The 27,028-nt window shown below is 39.0% G+C and overlaps 1 protein-coding gene and 1 non-coding gene across 4 annotated transcripts in view; one reads left to right on the plus strand and one right to left on the minus strand.

Annotated features, from left to right (window-relative positions):
* Positions 1-27,028, minus strand: part of NT5DC1 (5'-nucleotidase domain containing 1) — a 112,639-nt gene that overhangs the window by 21,025 nt on the left and 64,586 nt on the right. For all 3 annotated transcript variants that reach the window (XM_086317193.1, XM_086317192.1, XM_086317194.1), the window contains exon 7: positions 517-691. In XM_086317193.1, the coding sequence (XP_086173319.1) occupies positions 517-691 (175 nt within the window). The remainder of the gene's footprint in view (positions 1-516; positions 692-27,028) is intronic.
* On the plus strand, positions 19,532-19,604 carry TRNAS-GGA (transfer RNA serine (anticodon GGA)). The gene has a single exon. It is a non-coding gene; the product is annotated as a tRNA-Ser (tRNA).

The following is a 27,028-nucleotide window of genomic DNA, read 5'->3' on the forward strand; positions in this document are numbered from 1 at the left end:
TCCAGGTTCAATGCACGATACTGGATGCTTGGGGCTGGTGCACTGGGACGACCCAGAGGGATGGTATGGGGAGGGAGGAGGGAGGAGGGTTCAGGATGGGGAACACATGTATACCTGTGGTGGATTCATTTTGATATTTGGCAAAACTAATTAAAAAAAAAAAAGAAAAGAAAAGAAAAAAAACATTAAAAAAAAAAAAAAAGAATCACCCAAAGCTGAGAAACCAGAGACATGGAGGATGCCTGAAGGACTTGTGGTCTGTCCACAATATTTTCCAGAAAATCTAAAGTCCATCAGCTGTGAGCATACTGGGCCTGGCAAGACTGCTTTGCTGAAATGTACGTGGGGTATCTTGCTGTCAGCAGATGTTGAGGGCTGTTACGAGAAACAACCACGTGTCACTCAGTATTGTTTAATATAATGACATGGTCATGGCTGAACACTTAAAAAGGGCACTGGTCTAATCTGTTATCAGGATTTTATAAGACCATGAAAACAAAATGACTGACCACTTACCCAAGGATATACTGGCAGAGGAGTCTACAGTAATCACTGTGAGAACTGGTAATTAACATAAGGATTTTGCCAGCATTCTTTAGCTGTCGAAGCCACTTTTTTACTGATTCCGGACAAGTGTGTAAATATTTGCCTGGATCTCTTTTTATTTCTGGAAAATATATTCCACAGTTTTCTGAAAAATAAAAATATCACAGAGATTAAAAATTTTTTTTGATTCAGTGTATTCTCAAATAAGTTCGTCTCTCTCAAATTATAAAATTAAAAGGATAAAAACTATGTTCAAACAATCTAGCAACAATGCCATTACTAACTTCTTGAATACTTACTGTTCTTTAGTTAAAAACATGATGACTGAAAATGTCAGTTGAAAACATTTTCTGGTTGTTTGACAAGTATTAAAACAGATAACATAATAAACAAAATATATCAGCACTTTCAAATCAGAGAAAAACTTACTGTATTTGAAATGTCAATAAATATTCTTTCAATCATTCAACAAATACTTGCTGAATTCAGAAAACAAACAAATACATTTTCAGATAATGCAGCAGGAACACACCTTGGCATGAAGCAGTGGAGAAAGGAGCTGTTTCAGGTTCTGTTTCAGACGGAACTGAGACTAGATGTCCTGGGTCTGTTACAGCCCTTTGGAGGCTGTGATATTAAATGGAAAAACAAGCCAGAAAAGGCAGGAAGGCAGTGCGACTGACAGAAGCTGAAGAACCTGAGTCACTGAGCTAGCCCAGCTCTGTTCCTCTGGGTCTATAAAGAGTCCAGGGGGTCAGCCTGAGCTCTGAGGCAGCTGGTGCCAACATTTCCAGAAGTCCTGGTCAGACGCACCCAGTGTTTGATACGGAGCCTTCAGAGTTATGCGTGCTTAGGCAGACAATGCAGGTTTGGTTGAAATGCGATTAGATTCATACAGCACTTTAGAGATACAGGTTTTGGGGGCGTCATAGCACTGGTAAGCACAGAAAGAGAACCTGAGTTCTTACTTTCCTTAACTGCTAGAGAAAAGACATGTGCATAGACAAAACAAGAAGTGAAAGAGCTTGTGCTGAATGATAAAATTCTGCAACAGAGTCTATACATCTGTAATTCTGTTCAGTGTCATGCACTTAAAATAAGGGAAATGAAGTTTTACTTCAAGAACGTCAGGACAAGAAAGAAGAGTCTCTAGCGGGGAAAAAAAAAGAAACAAACAACAAAACCAGAAATGGCACCAAATACTGTTATCTGACTGCCCAAATCCACTCTCCCTCTTCTTTGCTGGAGAGCACTCTAATTGTGCTGGAGGTTTCTGAGGGGCTGGGTGCTTAGAGACGGTGGGTCTCTCTACCAGTCCAACCTAACAGGGTAATTCCTTCCCATGTCCTGGTCATGTGAAACAACCCAATTTAGCAATAGCTTAACCATTAAGGATATCTATTATTTGCAGCCTACAACATCTTTCTTCAGAAAATAATACAATGTAAGAATTATTCATAATCAGACCAAAATATTACTTAACAAAAGAATGAATGTTGTAAAATGAGAAAAACAGCTCTCAGAGTGCCAAGAACAACAAAAACAAACTTCGTGCCCTCATATTCTGCCCTACAAAGAACATGTGTTCTTGGATCTCTTAATATCCCAGAAGCCATGTAATGGGCCTTGAAAAAATTAAAATATATCTTCTGTTTTTCAGGGATGAGAAGGTACTAGTAAGAAAGGACTAACTTAAGAAAGAAAAAATAATATATTTAAATAGCTAAAAACAGAATAGTTTGATGAGTAATGATCAGAGCAATGGCAGAAGCTGTGTCTCCCAGAATTTACCTGAGGCAGTCATATGTAAGATTATTTCACCCAGAAAAACAAAGGCTTTTGTAGTGATATTATGGGCTGGATAACAAAAGATTTGTAGTATGTAATGCTGAAGATACTTAAGCATCTGTATTCAGAAACAATCGCTGAGAAAAGGCTATTTTTTCCTTAGCTTATTTGTGCTTACCACACATAAGTGTGGTCAAAGTGCCACCTAGTGGTCAAAATGTAAATTACTGTTAAAAAGCTTTTCCATTTCCAAATGAATTAAAAAAAATAAAACATGCATTTAAACAGAGCATTTTGAAATTCCTGCCTAGATTAATATTAGTTTCCCTTAGTAAGCCTAATCTAAAAGAGTGCAAACATAATAGTTTAGTTGGAGAAAACTGCTCCCTGAGGAAATAATGGAGATGTTCTCGCTTTGTCCACAAGCCAGAGAGAAATGAACAAATTAAAAAAGACAAATCCTGTACAAATGGATATGTTATGGTAGATTATGGGTTGCTCTTTGTATAAAAGGTCACTAACCGTGGTTGGGGAAAATATTTTTCATCCCTTGTAACCTCAAATCATTAAGGGAATAGGAGGTATGTTCATGTAAATACACACTCATCTTTCAAAGTTTATTTTTAGTGATATAACTAACACATAACACTGTGCAAGTTTAAGGTGTACAATGTGTTGACTGACATTTATACACTGCAGGGGATTATTACTGTATTTAGCCAACACCTCTATCATGTTGCACAATCATTTTTCTTTTTTTGTGGTGGGAACAATTAATATCTAATCTCTGAGCAATTCTGAAGCTTATAATTTAGTACTGTTGTCCATAACATATACCCATCATTTTTACTGAAATGGTCAAGCTATTAAACCAGAGGAATTTATGTTAAACATATTATGCTGGAATAATGACTGCTTATTAAATTATTTCCCTAAAGGCAGGGAGTCTGATTTTCTGTTTGACATTGAGCAATCATTCAATGAATGAATACTTAAATAAGTGGAGAGGCAGACACAGGAACATTTATGTTTATTTAAAGTCAAAGTAATGATTTGTAACATATAACCTATGACAAAAATTCTATTATTCATGTCCTATTAATGTCATCCTATCTAAAGTACCTTCCTTTCTATACCCCTATTGATAAAAATAATCATGTTTATTCTATTTTTATACTGAGAGATTGACACTGACTAGACAAGACAGGGAACTGAGACTGAGACCTAAGGTGGAAAGAAAGGAATGGTCCTGTTTGTTCTCCACTCACAAAGCAGCCTGTGTTTTCACTTAACCTCAAAAGAATTCCATTTCATTGCCATTTTATGTAACTCATTTTCCTGGCCTTTACACTCCTATCCTTAGATGCTGATATTTTCTGTATCCAGAGGGGATTAAAAGTAAAAAATTTAAAAAGCTAGTTCTAAAGAATAAAGGTTTCACTCTCCTATATTAAAAGTTCGGTATTAATGCAGTCACGGGAAGAACAGCGAAGTGCTGCGACAGTCCTTCGGGCAGAGAAAATGACCTGCATGCAACCACTGTAATTCAGGATTGAGGGACCTCTCGTGGTAAAAAAAAATAAGTACAACTTGAATATTAAAAATGCTTTTTTAGCTTAATAGACAATTGTGCCACATCACGATTTCTATCATCATGGAATAAGTAAGCATTTTCCTTGTTAACTATATCGCCAGTGTTGGTGTGACGTGTGGGTCGTGTTCTCTAAGCTGCCGTGCGGGAGGATCAGAGATTCTGGAATGCTATCAGCTCCACCATCAGCCTCCAATTAAGGTCTGTTATCATTTCCACTGCAGAACATAATTTAGGAGAGACTGAAATATTTACAACCTTTGTAGGTTATAGAAGAGCAGGCCAGTGAACAGCTAAAATGTTCAGCCATGAACTGTTTAAATGTATTTGCAGTAAGGGATGATACAATTTTCTGAAATACACATATACTATATAAATTTCTTTTGGCCAAGAGATACTGAAATAGTTTTTGAAGGATGAATGAGATAAACAATAGATTAAAAAATGTTCTAATTTTTTTGTTTGTTTATAGAAGGCAAAAGATGAGACTGAAATTTAACGTTAAAACAGATTTTCTGTTTATGGACCCTATATGGGCCCTAAATGGTTTGCTTTTAATATTTGTAAATAAATCTAGAATATCTAGATTGAGTATCTATGTACTAAACATAATGCTTGGAAAAGGACAACGAGAATTGAGAAATGAAGGGTAAAGGTATTGAAAACCATAATCTATAAAATTTACATGAACAGTGTTTGACTTCTATCTCTGTATCTGTGTCTTACCCCAAAGATTCTGATTTAATTGCTCCAGGCTGGAGCCGTGACACTGATATATTTTTTTAAAGCTCCCCAAGTAATTTCAATGTACAATTAGGATTAAGAATTATGGCTCTAAGCATAAGAACTAGAACTTTTGCTATTATTATCTGTATATCCTGCCTGCCTCATTGGGATCACTGGCTCTCAGAGAGCAGGGACTTCTTAATTTTATAGTATCTTGTTACCTAACATGAGCTACGTAACCTCACTGCTTACGTGTCTAAAACCTTGTTTTAAATTTAACTTATCAGGTGATCAGTGTCTGTTAAAGAAAAATAACATGTGCAGAAGCAGCAGAAGTCAAATGCTTCAAATCCATATTCAGTGCTGTAATTGTTGAATAATATGCTTTTCCTCACAATACCTACCGAAGTTTTTTTGTAGTGACTGAGCTGATGTTGGGCTTCCCTGATAGCTCGGTTGGTAAAGAATCTGCCTGCAATAAAGGAGACCCTGGTTCGATTCCTGAGTCGGGATGATCCCCTAGAGAAGGGACAGGCTACCCACTCCAGTATCTTGGGCTTCCAGTATTCTTGAGCTGACGTTATCTATGCTATTATCTGGGAACTGAGATTTTATATTGATAGGCCAAACCAAAAAACAAACCCAAAATAAATGTCTTCCACATTGAGGTATAAGCATTACCTTCCTTTGTGGAATGTACTCTCCTCTCTCTGCTGCTTTAGAAATGCTTGCCGCTTGTCTGTGGAGCATTTCCCAACACCCTCACCCAGTCACACCACCTCTGGACATCATTCATCACACTGCACGATAATAAACACTTGTAATAAGTGTGTTTATGTATTTTTCTTTCTCCTGAGACTGAGATCTTTTAGGAAAAGAACTGTCTTTACCTTGGTATTTACATTCTCAATGTCAGGGAAACAGCAGAGGATGAATAATTGTAGAAGTAAGTCTGTGTGCGGGGAGAGCTATCAAGTGAGATTTATCAGGTGATCAGAAAAACCCGAGGCCGCAAACCACAGCCCGCAAGCTAAGAAAGGTATTTACTTAACACGGTTATAGAAGTATCTACATAAAGCCTATAATATTTACATGATCTGGTCTTTTGAAAAAGTTGGTTGATTCCTGAGACAGTATTTCATAATTTTAAGACAGTAACAATAAACAATAGTTATAACTCAGTTTTAGAAAATGCCAGCAAGACTAATGAAGTTGTTCATTTGAGAGATCCTGTTGAAAGGTTTCATAGTATCTCAGCAGAGTGACTATTAGAAGATCATGTGTGATAAAACTGCTTTCTGAAAGACAATATAAATACTTTTACATATGTTTTTCACCATGACATACCTGCTAAGTGCTGAGTTGCTCAATCATGTCCGACTCTGCGACACTATAGACTGTAGCCCATCAGGCTCCTCCGTCCATGGGATTTCCTGGCAAGGATACTGGAATGGGTTGCCATTTCCTTCTCCAGGGGATCTTCCTGACCCAGGAATCAAACCTGTGTCTTCTATGTCTCCTGCATTGGCAGGCAGATTCTTTACTGCTGAGCCGCTAGGGAATCCCTACTTGTAGCCCCTCAGTTATTTTCTGGCCTGGGTCTTCTAACAGTCTCTTCTATTGAAGCAGAGAAGGTTCTCGTCACTTTTCCATCTTGTTAAAACAAACCTAAATCTGCCTTTGCCGTTGCCTGTATGATTCTGATACACCTTATTTTTTAGTCTCTGAATAAAATATTTCCAGGTTCATTTGCTCTGCTTACTAATGGAGCAATTATAGCAAGGGCCACAGCAAGACACTTCTAGTCCAGGCCAAAAGCTTACAGCTGGTAATATTTTCCCTTGTTAAGGTCAGAGGAAGTAGAAAGATCCAAGAAAGGCACATGAAGACAAGATGACATCATCAGAAGGACCTAAAGAGTGTGCCACTGGGGATGAATAAAGGCACTACTGCCTAAACACACGCAAGTTAGCTTCACAAGACCCAGGGACATTTTCCTTGGCAAACCGATGCCCCAGGTAAAACCTGGGACAAGTTTTAGGGGCCAGCTTCAAGGAGCTGCACTGTAAATTTTGTCTCAAAATATGTTTTTAAATGTATTTACCAGGCATGAAACCACCTTGCATGGTTTTTGTCTTCACCAGAGGACACAGACCCACATATTATTCTGACTTGAAACCTCCTATCTCCTCCAGAAGAAAGAAGATGGAAAAAATCAGAACTAAAACAGGATAGCTTGGGGCAAAGCAGGCTCAGAGAGGTGCCAATGCTTAATCCTTTAAAAGAAAGTTATAGGTGGCTTCTCTAGCTCTGAGGCACACAGAGATCAGAAACAGTAACAGGAATAAAGCAGGCATATGCCAGACATTGGAGAAGGTGATGGCACCCCACTCCAGCACTCTTGCCTGGAAAATCCCATGGACGGAGGAGCCTGGTGGGCTGCAGTCCATGGGGTCGCAAAAAGTCGGACACGACTGAGCAACTTCCCTTTCACTTTTCACTTTCCTGCATTGGAGAAAGAAATGGCAACCCACTGCAGTGTTCTTGCCTGGAGAATCCCAGGGACGGGGGAACCTGGTGGGCTGACGTCTAGGGGGTCGCACAGAGTCGGACACGACTGAAGTGACTTAGCAGCAGCAGCAGCTGCATGCCAGACATTAGGGTTCATTTACAATAAACATTTTGAGGGAACCTTCCCCCTACTGAGGAAGCCAGTGCTCAGTTACTTAACGATTCTTGAAACAAAAACAAAAACAAAAAACCCCCACCAAAATCCAAAAAACTGTGTTTCTTCCCACCTGGTTTTTCTTCTAGAGTAGGCAGCTTAACAGAATGCCAAGACAGCATTTTAGAGGGTACACACAATGCTCAATTCAGCTCCCAAAAGAACATAAATAACTAAAAAACCCCATTATGGGAACCCAGTCTTCATTCTACAATAATCCATTTTGAGCAGAGTGGAGAAAGCCTGGGGGCACAGCTGACCCAGCCTCAGCCACTAATATACAGCCTGTAGCCTCTGCATGGAGGGGGCAGGACCTCAGGCAGAAACTGGGGAGAATGGGCTGGAGGGGATCCCAGCTGAATCACGCTGTGTTCCACTGGCTTCCAGAGAATTTTCTACTTTAAGGAGTGCTTTTAATCTTCTCAGTCTCTCTTTTTCCTTCTTTGCCCTACCTCCTTCCAATTTGACTAATACAAATAAGTTTATGTATCTGGGGTATTTTTGTGAACTAACAAACATATAGTCATAGTAATATGACAACCATATATATTTTTAAAATACTTAAATAAGAAAGACTTCTAAAACTAAAAATCAAAAAACAACTCAGCCAGGTTAACATGAAAAAATCTTAAAAACAATGTTAAATATTCAATTTTATACATACATACATATATACACATAAAATTAAATATTTTGAAAGAAAGATATTTTTCTGCTTTCTCCACCACACTATCAATCTTAAGCCATTATTCAAAAACCAATTTCTTTTCTGCTTTTCTAAATTCCATCCTGCTTTTGGGACTCAACATAATTTCCACTTTTTCTACTTTTCAATCTGTCAGCTACTATATTCTAGTTTACATACTCCAACCCTTAGTCATGTATTTTTCTATATAGTTTATTGTGTAAGAAGTTTATCTTCTATTTAATCTCTATAAATCAAATTTCTCTGTGTCATTATAGTGACTAGCATTACAACAATTAGATTCTGAGCATAGAACACATTCAATAAAGGTAATGTAATTAAACTTTCTCTTAAGGATGTTGAACATACTTGCTTGAAATCTTGGTGAGTATAAAGTATTATGTGATTCAATGAAATAAACAATTCCTTCCGTAGTCAAAGGGAACTTTATTTCTGCTCAATCTAAATGAGGCCTACTTATAAATTTTAGGGCTTTCCAGGCGGCGCTAGTGGTAAAGAACTCACTTGCCAATGCAAAAGACTTAAGAGAAACGGTTCAGTCCCTGGGTGGGGAAGATTCCCTGGAGGAGGGCATGGCAACCCATTCTAGTATTCTTGCTTGGAGAATCCCATGGACAGAGCCTGGTGGGCGGCAATCCATAGGGTCACGACTGACGTGACTTAGCATGCATGCACATATAAAATTTAATTAAATGGAATCTCAAGACTAAAGTTCTTAGGAGAAGCAGTGCAGCTCTGATTGCTGGTATATATTTAGTGAGTATCACCAGTGTTTCAGAATAAAGCACAATAAATCTGCTATAAGCATAGAATAGTTCTAGTTATCAAGGCAGGGATCCTATAAGTGCACCAAAGTGTGTGTTAGTTGCTCAGTCGTGTCCAGCTCTTTATAGCCCCATGGACTATAGCCCACTAGGCTCCTCTGTCCATGGGATTCTCCAGGTAAGAATACTGGAGTGGGTTGCCATTCCCTTCTCTAGGGAATCTTCCCAACCCAGGGATTGAACCTGGGTCTCCTGCACTGTAGGTAGATTCTTTATTATCTGAGCCACCAGGGGAGCCCAAGTTCCCAGAAAACCCAAATAAAACAACAATGTCCTAATCAAACTTTGTCACTATGAAAAATTATATTCTGACTTCTCTTGACCTAAGAAAAAAATCTGTTAAGAAACCATATGACATCAATGATCAGACTGTTTCTTTCTAAAGGAAAGGTGCTGTCAACATAAATCCAGAGAAGCAGAAAGCCTAGAATTACTCAATAACCAAGAAAGAAACATTCAAAATTCAATTTAAGTAAGGCAAATATTTTACTCACAGTATTTGGCAAAAGTTAGCAATAAACACCAAATGAGCTATGTGTACTAAATGAAGAAAAATGTGAATGAAAAGGAAATTGCACTAGACCTCACAGATGCCCAGTAACAATTCCATTTATCTGAAAACTATGAGAAAGAAAATGTTTTTCCTTCCAGATAAGAACTCCATTTACACTTCCAAAGGAGTTTAAGTGTCTCGTGCCAGCAAATTAAATCATTATAGAACAGGGGAGGAGGGCGAAAGGAATTTGTGATTTTTCAGATGAAGTCTTTACGTAATGGCTCTTGCTACTGATGAAAGGAGAGCAGCTACTCCATTCTTACTGAAAAACCTTCAAAGGACAGAGCAGTTGTGTGCAGAGCATATCAACATATACAACAAGCACATTACAGGATGCAGGCCTGGGTGATCCTGGATGGCCTGATCTCAGACAGTCCTGATTCAAGTCTCAGTTGTGCAATTTGTGTGGCTAAGTGTCCTGGTCATTCAGACACTGTGTTGGCTTATCTGTGAAGTGATGATGATATTAGAACCCACCCGGTAAGATTATCAGGTGGATGAAACACGATAATGTATGTGAAACACCTGCTCAGTGCTTGGCACATGGTAAACACTCTCTGTGAGCCGCCCTGGCTTAAATATAGGCTTAAATCAACTGTGAAATCCCCCCGCCTATGGGCCATGTTGCATCAGGAGCCTGTCCCACAAGGGTTGAATTCATGATCACATGGTCAGTTCAGTTCAGTCACTCAGTCGTGTCCGACTCTTTGTGACCCCATGAATCACAGCACGCTAGGCCTCCCTGTCCATCACCAACTCCTGGAGTTCACTCAGACTCACATCCATTGAGTCAGTGATGCCATCCAGCCATCTCATCCTCTGTCGTCCCCTTCTCCTTCTGCTCCCAATCCCTCCCAGCATCAGAGTCTTTTCCAATGAGTCAACTCTTCGCATGAGGTGGCCAAAGTACTGGTTTCAGCTTTAGCATCATTCCTTCCAAAGAAATCCCAGGGCTAATCTCCTTCAGAATGGACTGGTTGGATCTCCTTGCAGTCCAAGGGACTCTCAAGAGTCTTCTCCAACACCACAGTTCAAAAGCATCAATTCTTCAGCACTCAGCCTTCTTCACAGTCCAACTCTCACATCCATACATGATCACAGGAAAAACCATAGCCTTGACTAGACGGACCTTTGTTGGTACTTACTTTCAAAACGTATTTGGAAAAAAACTTCAAATGTTCTGACCAGGATGCAAGGCAGTGTCTCTTTTTGCCACTTTCAGAGAAAAACACAGGACTGAATGCCCACCGCTCCATTATTTGACATTTCTCATAGCACTGGGCAGACAACCTCGCAGACCACAGAACCCCATCTCCTCACTGTGGATACTGAATACAAGGCCTAGAGGCTGACTTGCCTGTCAGCACACAATGCTGTTATTATACCTTTCATTTTACTGTCCATTAATAAAGTAGAGAATCTTTTTGTATTGTTATTAGTCACCATCTTTCATTCCTTTTGCAGTTCTATCTATAATACACAAGGTTGGGAATGAAGCACTCACCAAAAAAAAAAAAGTTTGTTGAACCAACTAGGTGAATTGAGGGCTATTTGTGTCAAATTACTTGATTATAAAAATTCACCAAACTCACTTGGAGAGCACTTGGTAAACCCAAGTATTATTAACTCCTCAAGTATTTCTGATTCCATCAAATGCCTACAGGCTCACATCAGAGCATTATTCTCTCTTATCCAACTGTTTCCCTGAAGGACCAAAGGCCATTGTCTTCAAGGCATTTTCTAGATGGGCCTATGGAAAGTTAGAAGTGTGTACATTTGATGATCACTCTGCACGTATGTAGAACAAATAAATTGTGGTAGAGTCATACAACTGTGTACTACCATACAGTAACAAAGAGGAATGAATACATTATACAACAGGTATAAATTATAGAGATATAATGTTTAGGAAAAGAAGCCAGACAGAAGAACACAGATATAGCCTAATTCTACTTCTATAAAGTTAAAAATCAAGCAAAATTTATCTATGGTGTGAGATATCCACCCAGGCAATGGATATTGGCTAGAAGGGAGAATGAGGAGAGCTTCTAGGGGACCAGAAATTGTTCTATCAGCTGAAAATATGTTCATGAATAACACTATTTAACAACAGTACTTATAAAAAACTGACACAACATTTTCATGACCATAAAACATAATATAAGAAACTGAGTAGAAATAAGTGCTAAATCAGAAATTTAAGAGTCCAATCAAATGAGAATCTATGTAACCCAGCATTGTAAAACTGTTCAGAACAGAAAAGCAAGCATTTAGTGAATTAGTTTGTTTAAATTTTCATTAAATAACATCTTAGAGTAGCTTTACTATTTCCTGTCTCCCAGCACAAGAAGTGTTTTTCTACTATCATAATCTGTGGGAGATAGTTGTCCATTAAACTTAATTTGAAAGCATTGTATTAAGCTGTCAAAAGCCATGTTATAAGGAAGAAAACTTCTAGTGGGATAGGACTCCAGTTTTTTTTGGCATTTAATATTGCTCCTAATAATATCTGTTACCTGTGTATTTTCCTTACGCCTTGAGAATTTCCAGTACAGAAACTGTTGACTAATCAAAAACTGTCATTCTAATTTTTTCTACAGAGCTTCTGAATTCACTTGTTCAATTCAGCAGCAGTAGTAATGGCAAGAGCTGTCACTGTTTTAGCATTTATCAGTAAACGCATTCTCACTTTATAAACCACAGTTCCCCTTTTCCCAGACTATAATCTCAGAATTCTGTTCTTAACTTAATGCAAATATCATGTAGCGAGATTTTTGTCTGGCTCTGTAAGTATCACTCATTCCTGATTTAACGTGTCCCTGAATTTTGCAGGCATCAAATAACAGATTTGTATCTGTAAAAGAAAATAGTCCTTTGTTTTTAGAATTAAAGAAGTAAACCTCTTGCCAATAATAGTTTTCTAAAGGTTCAAACTCTTAAAGGTAGAATCAAGGGCATATGAGACCACTGTTTCCTCATTTCCCCCAAAGAGTATGGTGAATTAAAACTCAGCAGCTTTTATTTTTTAGGGTTGACTTAAGATCTCATGACTTTCAAGTCAGAAAGACAGAAACAAGTATTGTATATTAACACACATATATGGAATCTAGAAAAACAGTACTGATGAACTTATTTTCAGGGAAGGAATGGAGACACAGATGTACAGAATGGGCTTGTAGATACAGTCAGGGAAGGAGAGGGTAGGACGAACTGAGAAAGTAGCACTGACATATATACAAAACCATGTATAAATTGGCTAGCTAGTGGGAAGCTGTTATATAAAACAGGGAGCCCAGGCTGGCGCTCTATGATGACCTAGAGGGCTAAGATACAGAAGGGGAGGGAGGCTCAACAGGAAGGAGATATATATATACACACATATATATATAAAATATAAATTATGACTGACTCACGTTGTTATACAACAGAAACCAACACCACATTATAAAGCAATTGTTGTCCAGTTAAAAAAAAAGATCTCACAACTTTCAATTTAAATGGGCTAAAATTTAGTAGGAACTTTGTTTGGCCAATGGTTATATATTTGAAATATCCTAAGCACAAGAAAAGAAAAGTTCCTCAAAAAATAATTTTTTTTCTAAAAGAAGGGCCAAGCATGCACAAGCAGCTCTGAGGGCTAACATACAAGAGGAGCCTACATCCAATACTGTCTAGACCTGTGTTGTCTAATATGGTCATTAGCCACACGTGGCTATTTAAAGTTAAATTAACTAAAATTAAAATGTAAAAGTCAAGTCCTGCAACACCCTAGCCACATTTCAAGTGCCTGGCAGCAGCATGTGGCTAGTGTCAGCCACACTGGACAGCACGGATACAGACCATCTCATCCCTGGGAGGTTCTACTGGTCAGAACTCCTCTAGGATAACTTCAGTCCATGATTCCTAAAATTATCAGCCGTGGCTGCATAAAACTACGGTGTGGCACTGGGATCAAAATAGCAAGCAAACATGATCTGGTCCAAAAATAGAGCATTTAAAAAAGCAGAAGTCATAATTATAATCATGAAACCAGGCCAAGGCTGCAGTGTGGACTTGTGCGAGAAACACTATGGCCAGAATCAGGCGGCTTGGGCTTTACACCTGCATTTCAGCTGTGTGTCTGTCCTCACCTGCCATCTGGCAGTCATTGTTAGGGTTAATAATCAGGGTATTGGGTGGGATGGATGACAGACCTAAATACCTAAATGATGCAGGTGCCTTAGGAGAGTGGTAAGCACTTGTTCATGTCATTATTCTTATGTTAAACGATGCTTTTGTTATCAGCAGTAAGCTTAATGTTTAGCTCACTGTGGTGCTTGAAACCAAAAAGCATTATCGGGGTGATTTCATGTTGGTAGTTATATTAGGGAACTTGACTGATCAGTTCGTAAGTACTAAGAGATTACAGAACACTGCTCTCTGTATAATGGAGTGATTCTGAATTCAGTATTTATAATGAACCATGCTCATATATGTACCTCTATACAGTGTTACTTGCCTGGGATGAATAAACTGTTCACTGAAATGAGGAGGGTGGAATAAAAAGGTAAGAGTATCACAAAGAAACCAGGTGTGTGCTGTCACTTCAGTCACTTTTGACTCTTTGCAACCCCATGGACTGTAGCCCACCAGTCTCCTCTGTCCATGGAACTCTCCAGGCAAGAATAGTGGAGTGGGTTGCCATTTCCTCCTCCAGGGGATCTTCCTGACCCAGGGATCGAACATGTGTCTCTTCTGTCTCCTGCACTGGCAGGCGGGTTCTTTACCACTAGCTCCATCTGCGAAGCCCCTACATAAAATATTTTTTTATCCTGTAAAGTTATGACCAACCTAGATAGCATATTCAAAAGCAAAGACATTACTTTGCCAACAAAGGTTCGTCTAGTCAAGGCTATGGTTTTTCCTGTGGTCATGTATGGATGTAAGAGTTGGACTGTGAAGAAGGCTGAGTGCCGAAGAATTGATGCTTTTGAACTGTGGTGTTGGAGAAGACTCTTGAGAGTCCCTTGGACTGCAAGGAGATCCAGCCAGTCCATTCTGAAGGAGATCAGCCCTGGGATTTCTTTGGAGGGAATGATGCTGAAGCTGAAACTCCAATACTTTGGCCACCTCATGCGAAGAGTTGACTCATTGGAAAAGACTCTAATGCTGGGAGGGATTGGGGGCAGGAGGAGAAGGGGACAGCAGAGGATGAGATGGCTGGATGGCATCACTGACTCGATGGACGTGAGTCTCAGTGAACTCCGGGAGCTGGTGATGGACAGGGAGGCCTGGCGTGCTGTGATTCATGGGGTCGCGAAGAGTCGGACACGACTGAGCGACTGAACTGAACTGAACTGAATACGATGTCTCACCAAGGTTTTACCATTGTGAAGGATCTCCCCACCTTCTATTCCTGTTCTGCATATATCTAGGTGCATTACCTGCTGGGCAGTCTGTGCTTCACCTGACAGCAAAGAGGGTGCTGCCACAGTACCTCATTTTTCCATTCCTCTTTGAGAAAACAGAAACCAAACAGGGAATCTTCTAGATCTTGGTTAGAAGAAAGAACCTATAAGCTGTAAAGGCAGCTCTGATAAGGTGCGGTAAGAAGGGAGCACATGTGGATTTCCTCACAACAGAAAGTAAAGCTGGTCTGCCACCAGATTTACACCAACATGGTGAAGACTGTTAAGTGATACATAAATACCATAGACAAGGACATTAAACATTACCGTGAGAATGATGTCTGGGAGAGATTCCACAAACAGACTTTTAAACCTTCAGTTAGTTCAGCTGTGTCTGACTCTTTGCGACCCCATGAATCACAGCACGCTAGGCCTTCCTGCCCATCACCAACTCCCGGAGTTAACTCAGACTCACGTCCATCGAGTCAGTGATGCCATCCAGCCATCTCATCTTCTGTTGTCCCCTTCTCCTCCTGCTCCCAAATCCCTCCCAGCATTAGAGTCTTTTCCAATGAGTCAACTCTTCGCATGAGGTGGCCAAAATACTGGAGTTTCAGCCTCAGCATCAGTCCTTCCAAAGAACACACAGGATTGGTCTCCTTTAGGATGGACTGGTTGGACCTCCTTGCAGTCCAAGGGACTCTCAAGTCTTCTCCAGCACCACAGTTCAAAAGCATCAATTCTTCTATGCTCAGCTTTCTTCACAGTCCAACTCTCACATCCATACATGACCACAGGAAAAACCATAGCCTTGACTAGACAGACCTTTGTTGGCAAAGTAACGTCTCTGCTTCTAAATATACTATCTAGGTTGGTCATAACTTTCCTTCCAAGGAGTAAGCGTCTTTTAATTTCATGGCTGCAATCACCATCTGCAGTGATTTTGGAGCCCCCCAAAATAAAGTCTGACACTGTTTCCACTGTTTCCCCATCTATTTCCCATGAAGTGATGGGACCAGATGCCATGATCTTCGTTTTCTGAATGTTGAGCTTTAAGCCAACTTTTTCACTCTCCACTTTCACTTTCATCAAGAGGATTTTTAGTTCCTCTTCACTTTCTGCCATAAGGGTGGTATTACCTGCATATCTGAGGTTACTGATATTTCTCCCGGCAATCTTGATTCCAGCTTGTGCTTCTTCCAGCCCAGCGTTTCTCATGATGTACTCTGCATATAAGTTAAATAAGCAGGGTGACAATATACAGCCTTGACGTACTCCTTTTCCTATTTTAAACCTTAGAGATTCATAAACTAGACCTGCTAATATCTTTCTGGATAAAATAACCACTGTTTATAATAGTACCTTAATTTTATTTACCTATACTTTTAAAAATAAACTGTAGAATAACTTTAGATCTACTGAAAAACTGCAAAGATAGTAAGAGAATTTCCATCACTTGCTATTTCCCTATTATTAACACTTTACAATATTCCACGTTTGTCACAATGAATGAACCCAGACTGATATATTATTAAAATGGCCACGCTTTATTTTTATTTCCTTAGTTTTTATCTCATGTCTTTCTCCTTCTTCCAGGATCCCATACCACATTTAGTGGTCATGTCTCCTTAGGCTCCTCTTGGCTGTGACAAGTCTCTCAGACTTTCCTTGTTTCTGATGACCGTGACAGTTTGGAGGAGTATTGGTCAGGTATTTTGCAGAATGTCCCTTGACCGAGATTTGTGGTGAGACTAGGGTTATGGGTTTTTGGGAGAAAGAGCCCAGAGGAGAGGTGCCATTCTCACATCATATCAAGGGTATTTATGTCATCAACATGACATCTCACTGCTGATGTTGATCTCGAGCACCCGGATGAGGTAATGCTCATCAGGTTTTTCCACTGAAAAGTTACTCTCTTTTCCCCTTACCATTCTGTACTCATTGGAAACGAAGTCACTATGCACAGCCCTCAATTAAGGAGTGGGGAGTTATGCTCCATCTCCTAGAAGGTGAAATGTCTGCAAAAATTATTTGGAATTCATTTGTATAGGCAAGCAGTCTCTTCTCCTCATTTATTCATTCAGTCATTTATTTATATCAACAGACTCACTGGTATTTATTTTATACTTTGGGTTATAATCCAATACTACTTTATTTATTTTGTCCTTAAATGGTTCCAGCTTTGGCCACTGGGAGCCCTATTACTTGATTCCTGGGTCCCTTTGACGTATCCCATCATTATGTTTTGGTTTTTCTTTTGAACCACTTCCCTACTTTGTGGCACCACAGGATGCTCTAGTCATCTTGCATGTTGCCTGCCCCAGTCCTAGAGTCAGACACTCATCCAGAAGAGCTCTGGTTCAGATCTGGGTTCCTTTTTAGTTTCTAATGGGTTTTGCTACACGTGCTTCTCTCACATCCACAGCCTCTTGGACAGATGGGTAAACCAAGGTTCTGAGTAGCTGAGGCATTTGCTCAAGATCAAGACTAATAATGGCAGGGTTAGGATAAAATTCAGTCTTTCGATGATAATATTGTTCTTTTCCATTACTGAGTGATTTCTGGATGAGAACCTGGACTCAAAGACCAGTCTCACAACTTGTAGGAAAAAGGAAAAAAGAAACTGACATTACCAGAACATAGTCCTTCCAGGAGAGAAAATATTAACAGAGGTATGTGACAGACTCTATCTATCTAGAAGGAAACAACTGGAGATTCTGTATTCTACGGACAAAGGTCTCTAATTGTATTACAGCAGTGGTTCTCAACTGGAGGTGATTTTTCTTCCTGCTCCTCCTCTGCCCTACCCTGAAACATCTGGCAATGTCTGGACACATTTTGTTGGGGAGGGGTGTGCTGCCATTGGAGTCTAGGGGAGAGAGGTCAGGGATGATGTCAAACATTCTATAATGCACAGAAGAGCTCCTGCAACAAAGAATTATCCAGTTCAAAATAACAACAGTGTTCACACTGAGAGACCCTAAACCCAGGGACGGCTAAAGAACTTCACCCAGTTTTATGCCATCTCTACTCTTGCTGAATTACTTTCCCATTGGTGGCTATGAGGGACAATCGTGGAAGATTCTGGGGGGATTCTGTGGCTTAGTGAGTTAGTCTATTAGCAGGAAAAAAAAAAAAAACCAACCCATTTTGGTTAAGAGATACAGCTCAGCATCAGATAAAAGAGTTCTCCCTGGTGGCTCAACTGGTAAAGAATTTGCCTGCAATGCTGGAGACCCAGGTTGGATCCCTGGGTTGGGAAGATTCCCTAGAGAAGGGAATGGCAACCCACTCTAGTATTCTCCCCTGGAGAATTCCATGGACAGAGGAGCCTGGCAGGCTACAGTCCATGGGGTCATAAAGAGTCAGGCATGACTGAGTGACTAACACTTTTGGTTCTTACACGTGGGTCAAACAGGAGAAGGGGTGCTCATTACAATGAGCAGCCATGGCTCATGTGTTTACCATATATGCCATCGTTTACTAGTGGGCCATGCATCTGCTATCTTCTAGTTCAGGAATAAGCTGTGCAGAATGGTATGGTGGCTTAGAAAGTCTGCCAATGAACTGGTCAGCCTTACTAAGTAGATGGCTGTTCCCCAGAAACTGCTGTTCATTGCTCAGTGACCTCAGTTTGGAGAGGAAGTAAGTGACTGAATCCCTGTTTGTTGATGCTGTCAGTGAGCACCCAGCAGTTTGACAGAGGAAAAGAACCCTTGTTTACTATGACCTCTCGGAAGCTTTAGAAAAGCTTGCTCATCCTTGGTACTAACATTCAATGGAGGACATTTTCTGAGCAAAGCTAGGTGTGTCCTGGGATCATAAATCGCCATTGCCTTCTATAAAAAAAGAGAGCTTACAGGGGCAGTATAGTTTGGGGTGATCCTATTTGGGGAGATCCTGATGATGCAGATAGGTATATGTAAAAGTACTCCATGCACTGTAATGACTGGTACATAGTAACTGCTCATCAATTGTAGCAACAATAAACACCCAAATGTTTACTTAGTGTTTTTTAGGTGTCAGGCCCTGTGCCAAGTACATGTTTATCTCATCAAACACTCATAATTAGCCTATGAGATAAGTGCCACTCTCACTATTACTACCTAAGTTATGAAGGAAATCAGATGCTTATGGAATATATGATAGTTAAAGAAAGGAAAACTGTCATCTTGTGATACAATCTTATTCCTGGAGATGACATGAGGTCACAAGACCACAGTGATAAACAAATGCCAAGTTTAGCCCCTTAACATCCCCATGTTACCAACCACAGTCTTACAGGAGGTGTCAAACACTGGACGGGATGGGTGGATGCGCCCGGAACTAAAACAGTGCTGCAGGTCGATTACACTTCAAAACCAACTCAGCACAGAGATCAGACTTGGCATTAACAGAGGTGGGGAATAGGGGATGGGGCATCAGATAAAGGCAGTCAAAGGTACAAACTTCCCGTTATAAGATAGATATACATTAGGGATGTAATGTACAATATAATAAATCTAATTAACACTGCTCCATATGAAAGTTGCTAAGAGAGTAAATCCTAAGAATTCTTACAAGGAAAAAAAGCTTTTTTCCTATTTGTTTACTTTCGTATTTATATGAAAAGATGAATATTTACTAAACTTACAGTGATAACCATTAATGTAATTATTATGCTGTATACCCTGACTTGGGCTTCCCTGGTGGCTCAGAGGTTAAAGCGTCTGCCTGGAATGCAGGAGACCCGGGTTCGATCCCTGGGTCAGGAAGATCCCCTGGAGAAGGAAATAGCAGTACTCTTGCCTGGAGAATCTCATGGAGGGAGGAGCCTGGTAGGCTACAGTCCATGGGGTCGCAAAGAGTCGGACACGACTGAGCGACTTCACTTCATACCCTGACTTATACACGGCTGTATGTCAACTGTATCTCAATAAAACTGCAAGAAAAAAAAAAATTGAAGTTTCTAGGCCTATACACACCCCTCTTCAGTCCTGCACTCAAAAATCACCATTTTTAGTCATTTGTTCTTAACCCTTCTGATAATTTACATTCACAGCTCTGAGTAATATACTTAATTCATAAGCTTTAGACAATATCCACTGACTTCCTACTAAGAAATGAGAATTCACTTAATTCACATTAACCTTTATTATTCTTTTCCTTCCTCTTTATAATATTTATAGTTATATTCAGATTTATTCTCTTACTGGTCACTTTTTAAATACTGCGCATCCAGCTCTATTTGTTGTTCCATCAAAATTTAACTCCCCACAACATAAAATAGGCTATTAGTAATTCTCCTTCCCATCAACTCTCCAACTCCCTTCTACATTTTTTTTTAAAATAGTTATTTATCTGACTGTGTTGGGTCTTCATTTTGGCATGCAGGATGTTAGTTGTGTGGCATGTGGGATCTAGTTTGCTGAAGGATTGAACCCCGGGCCCCTTGCTTTGGGAGGGTGAAGTCTTAGCCACTGCACCACCAGGGAAGTCCCCTTCCCCTTCTACAACTTACCATCTGATCATCATCTTATTTTCTTCAAATTACCAATAAACCTTTCTGCGCTTAATGAGTTGCTTCTAAAAATCAAAGGTAAATAATCTGTGTTTACTGTATTGTGATCTGTAAATATTATTCATTACAGAAACAAGGAGTGTGTTAGAATTACGTTTCTACTTCCAGAAGTCCATTTTTTACTGAATTGTCATTCAAAAGAACATGTTATTAGAATAAAGGTCAAGTGGATTTCTTTTTCTTAGTTTTCATAATTGCTCAAAATCCCACATTTTTGTTGTATTGTGATTGCACAATGACATTATTGTACATTTTTTAATCTGGAGTTTCTAATTGCCTTTACTTTTCTACTGTTCATATCATCAAATTTTTACAGCAAAATTATATTTGGGCTCACCAAATAAAGATGAAAAATTCAAAGTTCATTATAGCAGACTTAAAAACAATCAACTTTTGAAAACACCATTTTGTTTTTAAATTCTTAAAGATAACTTTTTGCTTATGTGTCCTTTAACACAGAGATGAAGTGTATTCCGTATACATTAGTAAGATCCATTTATATGATATTTTCAGTTTATAAAACACTGCCTGCAAATATTGTTTTGTGCTGTCAACCCATGAAGGAGGCAGAATCGTCTCTAGTTCACAAATACAGCAATTTAACATCACAGAGAGTGAAAGATTCAGCTACAATCAGACAGCAAGTAAGCTGCAAGTTCCAAATGTGAAACCAAGTTTTCTTTTCCCCTCAAAGCCCAAGGTTCTTTGCTTCTACCTCAGCTGCCTAACACATGGGCTCTTTCTGCCTTTTGTTTAGAAATAAAACATCATGATTCTGGTTTAGATGTTTTATCATCAATTAGAGCACTCTTATGGAAAGCAACACACTACTCTCACTCCTTATTTACTAAGGATAAGGCGGGGAAGGATTTTTATAAATAAACAATAGAAAAACTGGCAGAACTAGAAAACACAGAAAAACACAAATCAAAAGGCCATTACATAAAGACACTACAATGACAAACTGAATAGTCAAGGCAGGCCAAAGATTCGTAAGCGCTGGGCTTCTCAGGTAATACATGAGCATCTGTAAGCACTGGGGTTACTACTCCAGCAGGATAGTGCTGACATGAAAGGGACACCGAGCCCAATCACACTCTCACAAACCAGGCGCATCTCACACAATTAGCTTCTGAGGAACAACTCTGGGTACTGTCTCTGAGAGGTCAAGGTCTACCAAAGAGGAGAACCAGGGTCCTGAGAAGACGCCATGTGAGGACACCAGGGGAAGTTCAGCACAGAGAAGTAGGCTCAAGTTACAGTCATGAGCACCAAGAAATGCGTTTCAGCATAACATGAGGAAGAATTCCTGACAGAGGAAACATGCCCTCAAAACCTGACAAAATAACAGCATTCAGACCAGCTAGACTCTGGTTAGTTGAAGCTTTAGACTCTCTATACAGGTATAAGGCAAAAGCTGAAAATTCAACTTCTGAATTTTGAATTTCATGTTTACCATTTATAATAAAGCAAATATTGTTTGAAGTTATTTAAGACTTGATTTTGACTTACATCAGAAGAAAACAGTTCAGGAAAAACAGTTTCTTAAAATAAGAACTTACTTAATGTAAATATTAACAGAAACACAGAACTCAATTTGAGCAAGAAATGTCCAGGCTTTCTTCTTATATATACCTAAACTCTAATATGTCAACTTTTTTTGAAATAATGGGGGAAAGCAGTCAAGTTTGATTGTTTTTGTATGTAGCTATCCAGTTTTCCCAACACAGTCTAAAAATTGACAGTCTTTCCCCCATTATATGTCAATTAATTGACATATTATAATATTGACTATATTATATGGCCAATTAATTGACCATGTAAGTGTGAGTTCATCTCTGGACTCTATTCTGGTCCACTGATCTGTATGCCTGTTTTTGTGTCAGGACCATACTGTTTTGATTACTGTAGCTCTATACTACAGTTCAAAACCAGGAAGCATGATACCTCCAGCTTTGTTCTTCTTTCTTAAGATTGTTTTGGGGTCTTTTGTATTTCTATACAGATTTTAGAATTGTTCTAATTCTGTGAAAAATGCTATTGATATTTTGATAGGGATTTTACTGAACCTACAGAATGCCTTGGTTATTACTATGGTCATTTTAACAATATCAACTCTTCTAATTCATGAGCATGAACTATTTTTCCATTTGTTTGTGTCATGCTCAACTTATTTCAACAGTGCATTATAGCTTTCTGAGTTGCTCTATTTATTTCATCAGGGTCTTGTAGCTTTCTGAGTATAGGTCTTTTTCCTCCTTTGATTTATTCCTGGGTATTTTATTCTTCTTGATGTGCTTATAAATGGAATAGTTTTCTTAGCTTCTCTTTCTGACAGTTGTTAGTGTACAGAAATGCAACAAATGGAATATTACTCAGTCATAAGAAGAATGAACTCTTGCCATTTGCAAGAATACAGACAGACCTAGATTGCATTATGCTAAGCAAAATAATGATTTCACTTATATGTGGAATCTAAAATAGAAAACAAATGAACAAAGGCAGGTGATTGCCAGAGGGGAGAGGGGTTTGAGGGGATGAGAGAAACAGGTGAAGGGCAAACTTCCAGTCACAAAATAAATGCGTCACAGGTATGAAATGTACAGTGTTGGGAATATGGTGAATAACTGTGTAATATCCTTGTACGATGACATACTATAACTAGACATTCTGTGGTGACCATTTTGAAACATATTAAAACATCAAATCACTATGTTGTACACCAGGAACTTATAGAGTGTTGTAGGTCAGTTATTCTTCAAAAACAAACTTACAGAAAAAGAGGTCAGATTTGTGGTTACCAGAGGTGGGGAGTGGAGGAAGGGGATATTGAATGAAGGCAGTCAAAAGGTACAAACTTTCATTTGTAAGATAAATAAATACTAGGAATGTAATGTACAATGTGATAAACATAATTAACACCGCTATACATTATATATGAAAGCTGTTAAGAGAGTAAGCTCTAAGAGGTCTCATCACAAGGAAAACTATTTTTTTCTTTTATTTTATATCTATAGGAGATGAAGGATGTTTACTAAACTTACTGTGATAATCACTTCATGATGTATGTACATCACATCATTATGCTGCATACATTAAACTTTTACACTGCTACATGCCAATTATACCAGAATAAAACTGGAGGAAAAAATTCAAATGATGGGGATAGAAGAAACATATTTCATAAGAATATTTGATTACATACAAAAAGGGAATCATCCCTTTCATCAATAACAGTATTAGCTGATATTTACTGAGAGATCACTACATACTAGGGACTCTGTTTAACCCTCATATGCACTACCACTAATAATAATACAATTTATCTCAATTTTAAATGTGTGCTGAAGACTTACAGGGGTTAACCTGCCAAACCTAGAGTTAAGTCCAAACTGACATTCATCTCTTAAAACATTACATCCACTACCACTACCTACCTATTCAGTGGACTGGAGTTCATGTGATAAATCCTTATCACGATATTAATGATTATCAATTTTCATCTGAGTAATGGGCAAAAAGGAGATTAATCAGATGCCTTTCATAAGACCAAATTCTCACTCTTGTGTTTGCTGATGATTTCTATTATCTTTATTCTGTGTGGATAGAAAGGGAAGTCAATATAGCTCAAAGTAGCAAAATTAATTTAAATTCATCTCTGATAATGTTTCCTGCTCCCTTGCTGGCGAGGACATCAATAAACAATGAAAAGCTGGCAGACTGAAAGCCTAGGGAGCACAGAAATACTGCCTATCGATATACACAACTTTAGGAGTCAGGTCATAGGATAAACATTTCAGAGTTTGATGTTGATTGTAGAAACTTATCTAAACTACTTTATTACATAACTGTTAGACAATTTTGTAGATTATTTTCAGCAAAAGATTTTCTTTACAAACTGTTTAGACAGGCTATTTTCCTACTGCAAGTCATTCCATATATATATGGTGGTACCATATATGTTGAATAATCAAGATGTGGTTACTCGTATGTATCAAATACATAAACATCTTTTTGAGTTAGACAGTGACTGCTGAAGGATATTTTATCTTATCAATAAACTATAATCTATTAGTAAATATTTATGAAGCACCTACGAAGTAGAAATCACTTGCACTGTAAGACCTTTCTCTTTCCTCCTCTTTCCTTCCACAGAGAAACAGGAACTATAATATTAAGTACAACAGGGTTTTTTTATTTACTTATGGTTAACATTTTTTGAAGATCTCAGATGCTGTTCCTTGTTTTGCATCTTGAAGCAATATGTCTTGTTTCAGGTCAGAAGTAACAAATTCCAAGGAAAAACAGTTGTTGTTTTTTTTTTCTTTTCTTTTAAGACACTGACATTCAAGGCTGAAAACTATTAAATAAGTAGAAGCACATATTACATTTCTAAGGAATGGTTTCTCCTGTTAACAGCACTGAGCCCAGGAGTTCAGAGACTCAGGTCCTGGTTCTACTGTAACACTCACTAGGCAACTTTGGGGAGGTCATCTTAGACCTCTCAACCCCAGTTTCTTCATTTAAAATAAGGAACTGGAGTTGGATAATTTCTCAACTCAACCCCAGCTCATAATTCTAGGATTTCCTTGTAATGGTCTTTATAAATAGGGGCAAGTCAGGTGGCGCTTAGTGGTAAAGGACCCCTCCCCAATGTAGGAAACATAAAAAACATGCGTTTGATCCCTGGGTGGGGAAGATCCCCTGGAGGAGGGCATGGCAACCCACTCCAGTATTCTTGCCTGGACAATCCCATGGACAGAAGAACCTGGCAGACAATGATGTCCATAGGGTCACAAAGGGTGGGACGTGACTGAAGCAACTTAGTACACACAAGTTACTAACGAGGATGCTTGCAGAAGCACCACACAGAACCCCACCCAGTGAAACTAAGACCGCCCTCTGGCACCTACTCAGATTACTGAAATCCAGCACACCTGTCAATTGCTCTGCAGAAGAACGATTCTTTCCATACCACATGATTCTGGCAGTTCAGCTGTCAAGAATCCAGAGACCAACACATTTTTGGCAGCTTCACAGGTCTAAAATTTCCTGTTTGATTTTATTCAAGACCTAATAAAGCAAAAGGTTGTGCCAAAGTACAAGCTTTCTTCACTGGGTGTTTTATCCCCATACCCACCCTCACTTTTATTGCTCTTGACTTAAATTTAGCTGGGCAAAAAGGGCAACAAATGAGATGGGAGGGCGTTTGCTTTGTTTTCTCAAGATGCAATGCTCCTAGCTCCTCAACACTATACTGTCTCCCTCACTTCTCATTCTGCATTCAAGTAACTGTCCATAGCTCCCTCACCCTACATCTACCAACCTGAGAACCATCAGAGATTACTTCCTTTCATCTTGCAGCAATAACTTCACTTTTCAACGAAAAAAATCCCCAGTATTTCACCTAATAATGAAAGAAAACATAGCATGATAATTTTTAAAAATACTCTTCTGACTCAGGGAGGCCTCAGTGAAAATACAGTGCTAGGAAAAGAAAATAAACACATATTATCTACTGCATGCCGAACACTTTATATGCCTTGTCTTATTTAACAGTCACTACAGCCTTTGTGATAGATATTGTTATACCCTTATCACTGATGAAAAAAAGCCCTGAGGTTAATTCAGTGAGATAAAATAATTTGCCCATTATTTAAACAGAGACCGTGCCGTTTCCATTATATCATGCTGTTCATATTACTCCGATATGCTCTGAAAACTTATTAAAAGAAAAGCATATATTTTATTTCTCCTGTGAAATCAGTTTAAACATCTTGAAAGGCAAATGCATGATATAGCAAAATGTACAATAAAATAATTATGTACTTGCTCTGAAGTGATGCTAATATGAACTTGGCATTTATTTAGGGATCTGCTCTGCCTACCATTATTTCACTTCCCTACCTGCTGCATCTGAATAGATTTTTGTATCCTTTTCCTTAAGGATACAGTTCTATTAAAATCATTTTATTCACCCTCAAAACATTTTACCATAGCCAACTACAAACATTTACTCTCACTTGACAAGCAAGAGTCTTTTTAAAGGAAGAAAAACAGTCTGCATAGCTGGTTTAAACTTCTGAACTCTATTTCATCCACGAGAATGATAGCGGACCAGCAGTCCCATAAACACAACTCAGTGTCATCCAACTTGGGCTCATCTGTTTATATGTACATGCATGTGTCCTCTCCATGTACAAAGGATCTGAATTACTTGCACAAAACGCTTAGGAAAAGATAAAGATACAGAAAGAATAAACATCACAACCAGAGGAAATAAGAGTAAAATGTCAATATAAGACAAGAAATAAAATGCACACATCGGCCAATACTGGGGCTCTATGTAAGTTACCCGGAGAAGGCAATGGCACCCCACTCCAGTACTCTTGCCTGGAAAGTCCCATGGAGAGAGGAGCCTGGTGGGCTGCAGTCCATGGGGTCGTGAAGAGTCGGACATGACTGAGCAACTTCCCTTTCACTTTTCACTTTCATGCATTGGAGAAGGAAATGGCAACCCACTCCAGTGTTCTTGCCTGGAGAATCCCAGGGACGGGGGAGCCTAGTGGGCTGCCGTCTATGGGGTCGCACAGAGTCGGACACAATTGAAGCGACTTAG

This window comes from Bos grunniens, chromosome 9 (assembly GCF_055505025.1).
Source record: "Bos grunniens cultivar Pamir isolate PY7600 chromosome 9, Bosgru_T2T1.0, whole genome shotgun sequence".
Classification (NCBI taxonomy): Eukaryota; Metazoa; Chordata; class Mammalia; order Artiodactyla; family Bovidae; genus Bos; species Bos grunniens.